At 29.1% G+C, this 11,381-nt stretch overlaps 2 protein-coding genes across 4 annotated transcripts; one reads left to right on the top strand and one right to left on the bottom strand.

The window, feature by feature from the left end:
- Window positions 1-2,074: 2,074 nt before the first annotated feature.
- Window positions 2,075-5,817, bottom strand: LOC108335556 (mediator of RNA polymerase II transcription subunit 10b). Of its 3 annotated transcripts, none has more exons than XM_052871424.1 (6): window positions 5,666-5,817; window positions 3,549-3,791; window positions 3,374-3,454; window positions 3,172-3,220; window positions 2,968-3,057; window positions 2,075-2,262 (listed from the first exon to the last, which is right to left on the bottom strand). In XM_052871424.1, exons 2-6 carry the CDS (start codon window positions 3,779-3,781, stop codon window positions 2,191-2,193), a joined length of 525 nt encoding a protein of 174 aa, XP_052727384.1. In that variant the 5' UTR covers window positions 3,782-3,791; window positions 5,666-5,817; the 3' UTR covers window positions 2,075-2,190. The 3 variants fall into 3 exon arrangements, with proteins under 3 accessions (XP_052727384.1, XP_017427082.1, XP_052727385.1); XM_017571593.2 differs by having other exon boundaries at window positions 3,172-3,274; XM_052871425.1 differs by lacking the exon at window positions 3,374-3,454 and having other exon boundaries at window positions 3,172-3,274.
- Window positions 5,818-8,188: 2,371 nt separating this feature from the next.
- Window positions 8,189-10,610, top strand: LOC108330931 (hypersensitive-induced response protein 2). Its single transcript, XM_017565536.2, has 6 exons — window positions 8,189-8,333; window positions 8,606-8,812; window positions 9,370-9,490; window positions 9,574-9,665; window positions 9,754-9,850; window positions 10,023-10,610. The coding sequence occupies exons 2-6, from the start codon at window positions 8,624-8,626 to the stop codon at window positions 10,382-10,384; spliced, it is 861 nt and encodes a 286-aa protein (XP_017421025.1). The 5' UTR covers window positions 8,189-8,333; window positions 8,606-8,623; the 3' UTR covers window positions 10,385-10,610.
- The last annotated feature ends 771 nt before the right edge of the window (window positions 10,611-11,381 follow it).

An 11,381-nucleotide genomic window follows, 5' to 3' on the forward strand; every position in this document is an offset into this window, starting at 1 on the left:
ATGTTAATAGAGATGAGTCATGAAAATATACTATCAAATATGTATATAATAGTAAACAATAAGTGTAAGCACAAAACAGAGAGCATGGGAGGGAATACAATTGAGACATTCAAAAGAATATATAAATAACATACAAAAGGTCTGCTTAGAAAAGAGTATAGGTATTGTGTTTATTACATTAGTGTTCAATGTATGCAGGTGTTTTACTATTTGTGTAGGAGTTATATTGACTAATTAATCTTATTTTTCGCTCATAGCATCTAACTCACGAGCTTCTAAATTATCCAGCATAAAATTCTTCAATTATTCTTCAATTATTGTATTTATTTTTCACAAAACTTATTCCGTAAAGTTTCTCTTCTCCGAGAGTTTAATAGAATACTTTTTTTTATTTATTTCTTATTTGTCTTTCTGTTTTTCATCCTTTATACCTTTATCAATATATAGTGTGTTTAAATCAACATGTTTCGTAAGCATATACCAACTACAAACAATGGAGTTGAATTGATAATCATTCAATTTAACATATATTCTTTTCATTAGAATTACAATATAAAAAATCATTAAATGATATATATCGCGGAGAAATTTTTTTTAAATGAATCATGATTCGAGTTATATAATACTCACGATATTAACTACAATTATTTTAATCCTATATAATCAAATTTATATTTTTGTGACAGACATTTTTCATCAAAGAGAATGTTACAAAGCAAGGCACGAAAAACATGATAAGACTATTTTGACACTCAAGGAAAGGTCTAGAACCTTTTGCAAACTTGCAAGACAAGGATCAAATACACACAATCAAAGTATATAAAAGCTATTAGGACCTTCTGAAGAAATTAGCAACAAAAAATTGGATTAGTGATAAATTTTAAGTCTCCTTTATTTGAATTTAAAATTAGGATATCAATTTAGAGAAAATTATAGATTTTTTTTATATAAACACTTAATGTTTACCTTTAAGTCTATACTAAGAATATTTATACTTTCACAAGACAACTTTAGACATTAAATTAAATTATTTTAAATTTTGAAAAAGTCCCTGAGGGGTACTAGAAGAATGCAATACTCTATGTCCTTGAATGTTATCTTCAGTACTTAAGAATTTATGCATTATTCATTCATTTCTCAACTCATTAACTCAAAGGTATATTTTATTTCTTTTCTGGTCTATCTTTTCATTTTTGTTCTAATAGTGTTTTTGTTATCATTTATATTTAAGGTTCATAAAAAGCTAGGATATATCAACTATATGACTCATTCTTAGTGGAATGTTTATCCAATCAAATCAACACAAAAATACTTTGGTAGAAATACTTTGGTTTTAATTGTAGGGAAGTCAATATTTAATTGGAAGATCTAAAGAGACCTAAAAAAATGCACTCATGCTGGCTCAAACCCACACCAGGGATCCAAATGAGTGTCCCTTAATGAGTAAAGTTTTGATAGCTTTAAAGTCTCTCCCCATCTTTAAGGACATTGGATACTTCATCATCTAACTGGTCATTTTGTGCAGAAAACAAATTCACCAAGTCCATCATTATAATATGACCAACTATTATGCTGTGACATGTCTTTTTAGAGCATATAGAAGGTATGAATAGTTCATGTTTTTTTTATCAGTTCGTTAAATATGTCCCCACAAAAATCATCAGTATCATACATTTTAAGGTACATAATAGAAAAAAATTGATATTTTTGTTTAATGGTTTCTCAATCTCTACTTCTTCTTTTTTTAAATTCAATACTTTTAATGGAGATTTTGACATGCCTATACAGTTTAGATATGAACACATGAATGCAAAAATGACATGCTAAGAATCAAACACATGGTCTTAGAAAAGAGGAAGATGAACAACATAGTCAATACACAAATTTACACATATGATCTACAAAGAATTATTACTAACAGGTATTTTCCAAACAGATAAAAACAAGTTTGATTAATTTCTTGGTGAAAAATAGACCTTAAGCACTTATACACCAACTTAAAAGACAGCAATAATATTCAATTAACTAACAGTAAGCAAAAATGATCAAATTTACAACATTTAACAAAGGAGCAGACAAAAGGAAAGCAGAGATGAACTTCACTATATAATGCATTTGTATAACATAGGAAAATAAACAGAAATATTGAGTTCCATTTACAGACAAGCAAAGGCGCAAGAAACATATCACTCAATGCTCTGATTTAACCCTCACATCTCCATTTGGCAGTGCACTTTGAGCTTGTGTCAGACGTTTCAACTCCTGCATGATGTAATAAGGCCAAGGTTTATGTAACGAACAAAGATACATAATTCTTGAATTCACTAAACCTGTTTACCACTTTCAAAAATTAGCAATATAAATAGTCTCTTCATGCTTCTATTTACTATAGTCCTATAAAATTAACCATGTAATATACAGTGGAAAATGTGCAGCAAAGTCAACCCCAAGATTCTTTAAATTTAGTGGGATTGGTTAGTTTTAAGAATCATAATTGAACAGAAAAAGATTAGATGAGAACTGTCAAAGAACATAATAACTGGTTTCTTGGAGTAGAAAGCATTCAGAAATAATGTGTATTATTAAGTTCTTCCTAAACTAAATAAATCTCTCTCAAACTGTATTATTTGTTATTTTTGGCAATACTTGACTTGAAGAAGGTGAGCATCAAAAGTAAACTTGTCCAGCATGTAGAACAACAGCCATAAAAAAAATAATAGTAAAGTTAAAATACAAAAAGCAATTCAAGGAAAGAAGATTAGTAAAGCCAAGGAAAAGATAAAACACATAACCTAGTTTATTTCCATTATCAGTTACAGAAAGAAGAGCAGTAAAGTTAAAATAAAGAAATCAAGATATCCTAAGATCCTACAATGAACTTAGAACACACCAATGACATAGCAAGGTCATTTTAAATCTCTGTTCCTCAATGAAATAAAAAACCAAAACCAAATAAGGAATACTTACAGCAGCTGCGGCAGCACGACTCTCTCTAAAAGTTTCAACCTCATCAGGAAAGTTCTGCTCCAATTCCTCTAAAAGATGTTTGCGCAAACTCTGTCCAAACAGAAATGCTAGGTCAGACTAAAGCTGCTTATCAAATACATAGGGAGACAAAGCTGTAGAAAGAAAGAAATTCACATGTAACAAAAATAAAGAATAAGAATAGACCTTTAAGGCATCCGTTTTTCCTTTGGTGATCTGATTCTTTGCAATACAGCTGTTTATAACATCTTTAGTAAATTCATCTGGATTCTTTCCATCATCAATTAGACTATAGCCAAAAATTCAACTCATGAAAAAAATTAAAAAAGATAACTTATATTAGGTCAAAAGAAAACTATATGAGCACATACAAAGGTAAATCACTCACTTAACAACCTCCATGGGAACCTGAATGTTGCATTTCTCTGCCAATTTGACCATGTTGTCAAGTTCTACAACAAGGCCATTACTGGGATGTTTAAAGTAAAATATGATCAATTTTGAACATAAAGCAAAACAAAGAAAGAAAAAAGCATTACAGGAAAAGGATCAGAATAAAATACATGCGCTGGAGTAGAGGCATTTGAAAGGCAGCATTGAAGGTAGAAACTGTAAGGGAGAGCTGATGAATAAGGCCCAAGGTTTTCTGAATTGAATTGCTGACCTGGTTCAGCTTCTGCATAGAATCATCAACTCCTGCTGCAGAAGCTGTCATATCATTAGTTTGAGAAATCAATGTCCCATTTCCACCACTCCCACCATTTCCCCCCAGAGCTGTGCTTTGTAATGAATCCATGCGTATTTTCCTATAAACAAAATATTTATAAAAAAAAACTTCGATCCAAAATAAATAATTAAGCATTTTTCTTAAAAGTAAATCATATGGTGTTACTGCACAGATTTAAAATACTAAAATCATGCCATAAGGTTATTCTAATATAAGAATAAGACCATTAGCAAATCATACCATCATCAACAACATGAACTGAAGGAAAATGTTGTAGTAAAGTTGGACATGATACCTTAATCTTGGATAAAATCTCCAATTAACAGACACAAACTTTTCAAAATATCAAAATCCTAAATCGTCAAGCAAAACATGTTATATTCAGTTCATAGGACTTGAGAATTAAACTGTAAAATAATTTTAGAGGGATTAATTGAACCCTCTCATAATCTATCTTCTATTTATAAGAATAAATAGATAGAGAGTACATGATAATTAGGGTAATTCTAGACACAGTATAATTATGATAAATAGGTAACCCTAGACACAATGTAATCATGATAAGTAGGATAACCTAGACACAATATAATTATGATAAATAGAGTAACCCTAGACACAATATAATCATGATAAATAGGGTAACCTTAGACACAATATAATCATGATAAATAGGGTAACCCTGGACACAATGTAAATCTCCATTCAATTATTCAAGAACAATTTTTCAAAGATATAGGAATTAGTACCAGAATGTCAACTCAAATTAAATCAAAATGATAAGAAACATGCACACAAAGAAATAAGTTGGATTAACATGAACAAGAGTACAAATGAGATCTATGGATTCTTGCTTACGTGAAGAAGACTTTACAACTAAATACATACTTAAAAGTCCTCTTCATCCTTGAGAGCTTACTGTAAATAAAAAATATGAACTATCGGCTAATGATAGCAGATTAGACTGCAATTCCAAGAATATATGAACATGAATACATCTACAATACTTGTGTTCTATCTGGAAAAAAAATGATGATTTAACAATATGATTTTGGTGGGCACAGTTGATGGTGATAAACATTGAAAAGCCGACAATCCACCATATATTATCCAAATAGCAGAAGCCATATAACAATTAAAATATTCCCATGATCTTAACTCAAAAGATGGAAATTCATCATATATGACGAGAGGATGCAAAATTGGTTTAATTTATAAAACAATAATACAGTAACCTTCTGCACTTGTTACAGAATTTCCAGACTACATCCCATTTCACAGCTTGCCCTTGAAAGTACATTGAAGCATGAAGGAATACAAATCCCAACATTATAAATTTGGAATAATATATTAAAATCAATCAGTCAATCAGTGTTAAAATTTGCATGCGATGAAAATTTCACAAACCCTTTAGTCCAAATCATACTGGTTTCAACGAATGACCAAATGACCGGCCAAAACGGTGTGCAATGCAATAATATCAATTTGGTTTAAAGTTAAGTATTAAAACTTAGAAGGAAGTATATGATGTCTACCCATACCAAGCATTGAGTGTTCTTTCTATAGACCCAAATACACTGCCTCACTTTTTTCTTCTCAACTTATTCACTTCTGATAAAAAGCATCCCAAGGTGGAAGCTTTAAAGTATCTTATCCCATCAACCCATGTGGGGTGTCTCCAACACAGGCTAGGGAAGACTCCAACAGGGTCAATTTGAAAACCCAGATCGCTCAATCCTAGCGCTTAGCCTTGAAAACAATACCCCTTTGTCAAAACTCAAATTCTTCCATTCCATTGGAGTTTCCAACACAGACATGCTTAACATCCTACTTACGTAACTATGTTACATCGAAAGGTAGCTTGGAAAATTAAACCTCTCCAAGAAAACAAAAAAGAAGAGTTTGTCTCTTTATTATATATACATACATAAAAGAAGAAGAAAAAGCATATGATACCTGAAGAGATGAAGGTGTGAAAGCTGCAGAATAAGCTATGATGGGTCTACCTCTGAAAGTGCCTAAGGCGTGTATGATTTGGTTCCGATAATGGTAATTCAGAGATCCAAAGTTAAATTCAGATTCATATAAATAAGAAGCCTATGGGCCTGACCCTGAATTCGCAGTGGAAAAAAGCCTAAAGATTTATTTTTATTTCTATGATGCCCAGTTCATTATTTATCTATTTTATTTTGGATAGCATATTTATTTTAAAAAATTATTATAAAGCATATTTTATAAATCTTAAATTATAAATTATAACTTTATTTGACTTGATGGTTAAATGTGATAAATGTTTACTTGTATAAATGATTTTTTAAAATATATAAATTTATAGTAAAGTTACAAATTGTGTTAAATTAATATATTTTACTATTTAGAAGAATTAAAAAATTGATTATGGTATAAGATTATATTTAAAAGAAATTGTTTAAAATGATAGATTTGTTCTTAAATGAATTAAGTGAGACCTTAAATGTGTATTTTATTTTTTATTGTTTCATAATTTTAAATAAGATCATATTATATATTATTGTGAACTTTAACCATTGAGATATAATAACATCTTAAAATTCACTCATCATTTGTCATCACACCAAAACTTATTGAAAAGAAATAAAAAATATGAAACAGGAGAGACAACAGTAAACCCATAATAAAAATTATATCTCAGAAACTATTGATAAATTATATTTATTTTAAAAAATATAAATAAATACATTGAGGTAAATTTATTAAATCACTTATATTGTTTTTTATGAATCAAAATCATTAACAAAAAATTATGACACACTTAAGAAGAATCACTCTTCACTATAAGTCTTTGAAAACTCTCCTTCTAAACATTCTTTAAAACATAAATGACCCCATAAATTTAGCATAAATAAAAATTTGCATCAATATCTAATTGTATCATCAATATTCATCTTAAGCCAATTAGAAATATAATTTGTCATATTACTCCCATAAAATAAAATTATCCTATCTTTATTAATTTGAATATTGAAAAGATCTCGTACTAAAAAATAAAAAATAATATTATTTATATTTCTTATATCAATTTCCAATGGAATTTACTAAATCTCAATTTGAAAGGTAAAAAAAAAATCACAATTAAATCTTATAATCTATTATACTTTCTCATTTCCAAATTATTAAATAATTACACTAATAATGAGAGTCACTCTAATATAAACAAAATTTATAACTCATTTATAGATATCTTTATTTATATAATGTAACAATTAATCCATTCCAATGCTAAAATGTCTTAAAATTCGTCCTTCCACTTAAAAAATTAATAAATATAATTTTGTATAGGAAACTTTATTCCTAAATATCACAGGAAGATATTTTTTCAGACATAACACATATTCCATTTATATTTACGAGAATAGCATACTTTATTCGTATATCATTAAAAAATAATTTAATTATTAAACTCTAGAAATATATACAAATTTAAGGATTAAATTAAAATTATGATTTTTTATAAAATTGAAAAACTAAAATGGCAAAAAATATAAATATACCAGAAGAATGAAAATTACAAATTATACATTTTATTTAACTTTACATTCCTTCTTATTTTATTTAATTTTAAAAGTTTAGAAACTTTTCAAAAAAAATATCTTGGCATCAATTCAATGCACCTTATTCAAACAAAAAAGGAAGATGCGTGAGTCCACTCACTCCACTGGCAAAGTTAAATAAAAATACAGGTTTAAAAATATTTCAACAATTAGATTGAAACATGGTAATAGAAAAGAGGATGATATATATATATATATATATATATATATATATATATATATATATATATATATATATATGAAAAAATAAAACGAAGGCTATTTAAATAAATTTATGAGAAAAACTAAATTTTCACACCAAAGTGTAAAAAGATACACATAAATATAAGATGCATATTTATTATGATACTGAAATAAGAGAGAAATAAATCCCTTTTATATGTCCATTAATAAATTATATAACACTCTTTTGAATGTATTTTTTGTTTTTAGTTTTTGTTATAATATAAGAATAAAAAATATTTTTATTTTATTTTTATCAAACAAGTTATCTTTTCACTTAATTCTTGTCCTTCTTTTTTTCTCGCATTTTTTCTTTCTTTTTTTTACTACCAGAATCATTAAGGTTCTTTTGAAAATATTAAGAAAAATAATAAGTTTTCTTGATCCAGTGAAATATTTATAACACTTTCTATTTTACTATTATTTATTTCTGCATAATATTAAATGCAAATATAAACTAAATAAAAATAAGTGAAAATTTAAAAAGAAAAAAAATGACAATAATACGGATTGACGTGTTTAATATCATGATCCGATCTACTTGTTTTTTTATTGAAGGACCATTCCGACGTCCCTTTTGCCCACCATAGAAAAAATAATTAATTTTACTCTAAACTTTAAAAGTTATACTTAAATACAATAAAAATATTTTAAAATTCACTTTGAACATAAAAAAGGGAACAGAAAGAATGAAGGTGCTTTTGTTCATATCTTAACAGCAGGGGATCATGAACCCGCAAATGTTGGGTTGATACATAGACATACACAAAAAACTGTTTGTGGCACTCCTTTTCCTTCCCTCTAACTCTCAGGTAACAAAAAAATCTTCTTTTCTTGGGTGTTTCGTTCTAATTTTCTTCTAATTTGGATATGGATGCTATGTTATAATTCTCTCTATATTGTTATTTTCTTTGAATTCTTCCTCTTTCGATTAGATCTAACTCCATTACACTCTTTCCCCTTTTAAATTTTCATGCTATTAGTACCCTTCAATTTCCATGTTCTGCTTGTTGTGAAAACTTTTGATAATATAACAATCATGTTCTCTTACTTTTTTTTTTCTTTTTGACAATTTGTTTTTCAGGGTTCCGAAAGAATATAGATGGGTCTAGCTCTGGGATGTCTTCAAGTGGAACAATCTACGGTAGCTATCAAAGAGGTTTTTGGCAAATATGATGATGTGCTTGAACCTGGTTTCCACTGTGTGCCCTGGTTCTTTGGCACTCAAATAGCTGGTTACCTTTCTTTGCGTGTGCAACAACTGGATGTTCGTTGCGAAACAAAAACAAAGGTTTCTTCTTGATCACCAGATTGTATAGCCAACACAATTAACTTGATTAGCTTTAGGGGGTGTTTGGTCTTCCAATTTAATGGAAATGCACCTGCGATGTAAAGGGTTTTTACAATGTCGATTAATCATACATCATCGTACGTCTGGTAAGTTTGTTGAATTTTATAATAGAGAAAACATTGAAGCTGTATTATAGATTTTGTTATTACTGTTCTTTAATCAAATTTGATGTTCTACCTTAATAATTTTCATAATAAAATATTCTCTTAAATATGAATGTGTGTTATCAAACTAAAATTCCAATTAGAGAACAATATTCATGAAACTACATATAATTTGTCTCCTTTCATAGTAAGTGTTTTAAAAGATTGATTGTATAAGTCTAAAGATTCTTGATTTTGTGACTTCCTATAAATTACTTTTGCTTATTTTGAGTAGAAGTTATTAGTAAGTTATAAATGAGAAACTCTTATGTAATACTTGCTCAATTGAATAGCTTAACAAAGTACTTTTTTTTTCATAATTTTCTCTGCTTATCTGAACTTATTACATACCAGGACAATGTTTTCGTCACTGTTGTTGCGTCTATTCAATATCGACCGCTGGCAGAGAAGGCAGTTGATGCTTTTTACAAGCTTAGCAATACCAGGGAACAGATTCAGGCCTATGTCTTTGACGGTGCCCGTTTTGTATCTTAGTAAACTCCTTGATAAAAGTTAGGTTTATTGCAGAAAACTGACAAATCCATTATGCTATTTCAGTCATTCGGGCATGTGTTCCTAAGATGGATCTGGATGCCTCATTTGAGCAGAAGAAAGAAATTGCAAGAGCTGTTGAGGAAGAACTTGAAAAGGTGATTAGTTTTTTGTGTGTGTATGTTAAGGAGTGAGGACAACGAAGTTATCATCCATTGGTTTTTAACTTGCTGTATGCATATGAAGGCTATGTCTGCTTACGGATATGAGATAGTCCAGACTCTTATTGTGGATATTGAACCAGACGTGCGTGTGAAGAGAGCCATGAACGAGATAAATGCTGGTATGATTATGTGTTTGTTTAGTATATATGCAATTAGAAGGAACATTCATTTACAGGAAATTAGTGCCATTGACCTGGTTAGGTTAAACAAAATTTATAGTTTTGGAATAAAAGTGCATCAGTATCAATGTCCTCTCAAATTCACCAGTTTTATTTACCCTGGCCATAATAGCTGCAAGAATGAGGGTGGCTGCAAATGAGAAAGCTGAAGCAGAGAAGATTCTGCAGATTAAAAAGGCTGAAGGAGAGGCAGAATCAAAGTATTTAGCAGGGCTTGGAATAGCTCGGCAGCGTCAAGCCATAGTAGATGGTCTGAGGGACAGTGTGCTAGCCTTCTCAGAGAATGTTCCTGGGACATCATCTAAGGATGTAATGGACATGGTTTTGGTGACCCAATACTTTGACACGTTGAAGGAGATTGGTGCGTCCTCAAAATCCAATTCTGTTTTTGTTCCACACGGACCAGGTGCTGTAAGAGATATTGCTTCACAGTTTAGAGATGGTCTTCTACAAGGAAGTATGACTAGGTCATGAAGCCACAAATATCACATTACTAGAAACCATAGGAACCTTCTCTCTTCCAAACTCTATCCATATATACATTTTAATTTTGTCTATGACTATTGAGTCTGAACTAGTTCTCTACGTTTTAATAAGCCTTTCCACATCCACTGTATCCATGATTTCTTTTGAGTTGTGAATAATCGAACATTGTACTGTGCTTTTTCCCTTTGATACTAAAATAAACTTGCTTAGCTTATGGCTTGAGCTTTTGTATGCCCCACTGAAGACTCTTATTGATTCAATTTGGGGATGTCTGGTTAATATTTTCAGCAAAAATTATCATTCCAATAAGACAGACTTGTTAAAAGATCCATGACAAGTGGTGATGGTTGAACAGTTTTCATAGAATTATAGATTAATCCCTCATTATTTTACTAAACAGTCCCACATTAGTAATTAGTTTGTTAAATGTAGTATTTGTTTCTTGATTATTTGGTCTTTTCAACCTATCACAATTTTCCACTTAATTCCTTTAACTGTCTTAATTTTTCTTTGTAGTTCCTCTAAAATAAGGAATCAAGCAGAATAAAAATGGATATTTTGAAAGCAAATAGAAAAAATTGAGTAGAACAAACGAAATATTAATTAGAGAACTATTTGGTAATTAAAATATTTTATCTTAGAAGAAAAAGAAAATATTTCAAAAAATTGGTTAAGCTTTGAGTAAAAATGACATTAAAGTTATTTTGTCAAAACTCTTTTGTTTCGGGTGAGCACTAACTTGTAAAGGACCCATTTATTAAGTTCAGTCCTTACCTTGATATTATTTATTATAATATAAAAAGAATAACATACTAACAAATTTATTTTAATTTTTTAACAAGTATTTTAAAAATTAACTTTTAATCATTTGATATATATATATATATATATATATATAAGTTATTTTATTAATTTATTTAATTTTTTTATTTGGTAATTAAATTTACCTTAGAAGAAAAGGAAAATATTTCAAAAAATTAGTTAA

The sequence above is a fragment of the Vigna angularis genome, chromosome 1, assembly GCF_016808095.1.
Source record: "Vigna angularis cultivar LongXiaoDou No.4 chromosome 1, ASM1680809v1, whole genome shotgun sequence".
In the NCBI taxonomy this organism is placed as follows: domain Eukaryota; kingdom Viridiplantae; phylum Streptophyta; class Magnoliopsida; order Fabales; family Fabaceae; genus Vigna; species Vigna angularis.

Coding starts and splice junctions, on each gene's coding strand:
- LOC108335556 (XM_017571593.2), bottom strand. CDS start 3,781: ATGGATTCATTACAAAGCACAGCTCTGGGGGGAAATGGTGGGAGTGGT. Junction 3,275..3,373: donor GTTCCCATGGAGGTTGTTAA/GTGAGTGATTTA, acceptor TTTTGGCTATAG/TCTAATTGATGATGGAAAGA. Junction 3,058..3,171: donor GAAAAACGGATGCCTTAAAG/GTCTATTCTTAT, acceptor CTGTTTGGACAG/AGTTTGCGCAAACATCTTTT.
- LOC108330931 (XM_017565536.2), top strand. CDS start 8,624: ATGGGTCTAGCTCTGGGATGTCTTCAAGTGGAACAATCTACGGTAGCT. Junction 8,813..9,369: donor GTTGCGAAACAAAAACAAAG/GTTTCTTCTTGA, acceptor ATTACATACCAG/GACAATGTTTTCGTCACTGT. Junction 9,666..9,753: donor TTGAGGAAGAACTTGAAAAG/GTGATTAGTTTT, acceptor ATGCATATGAAG/GCTATGTCTGCTTACGGATA.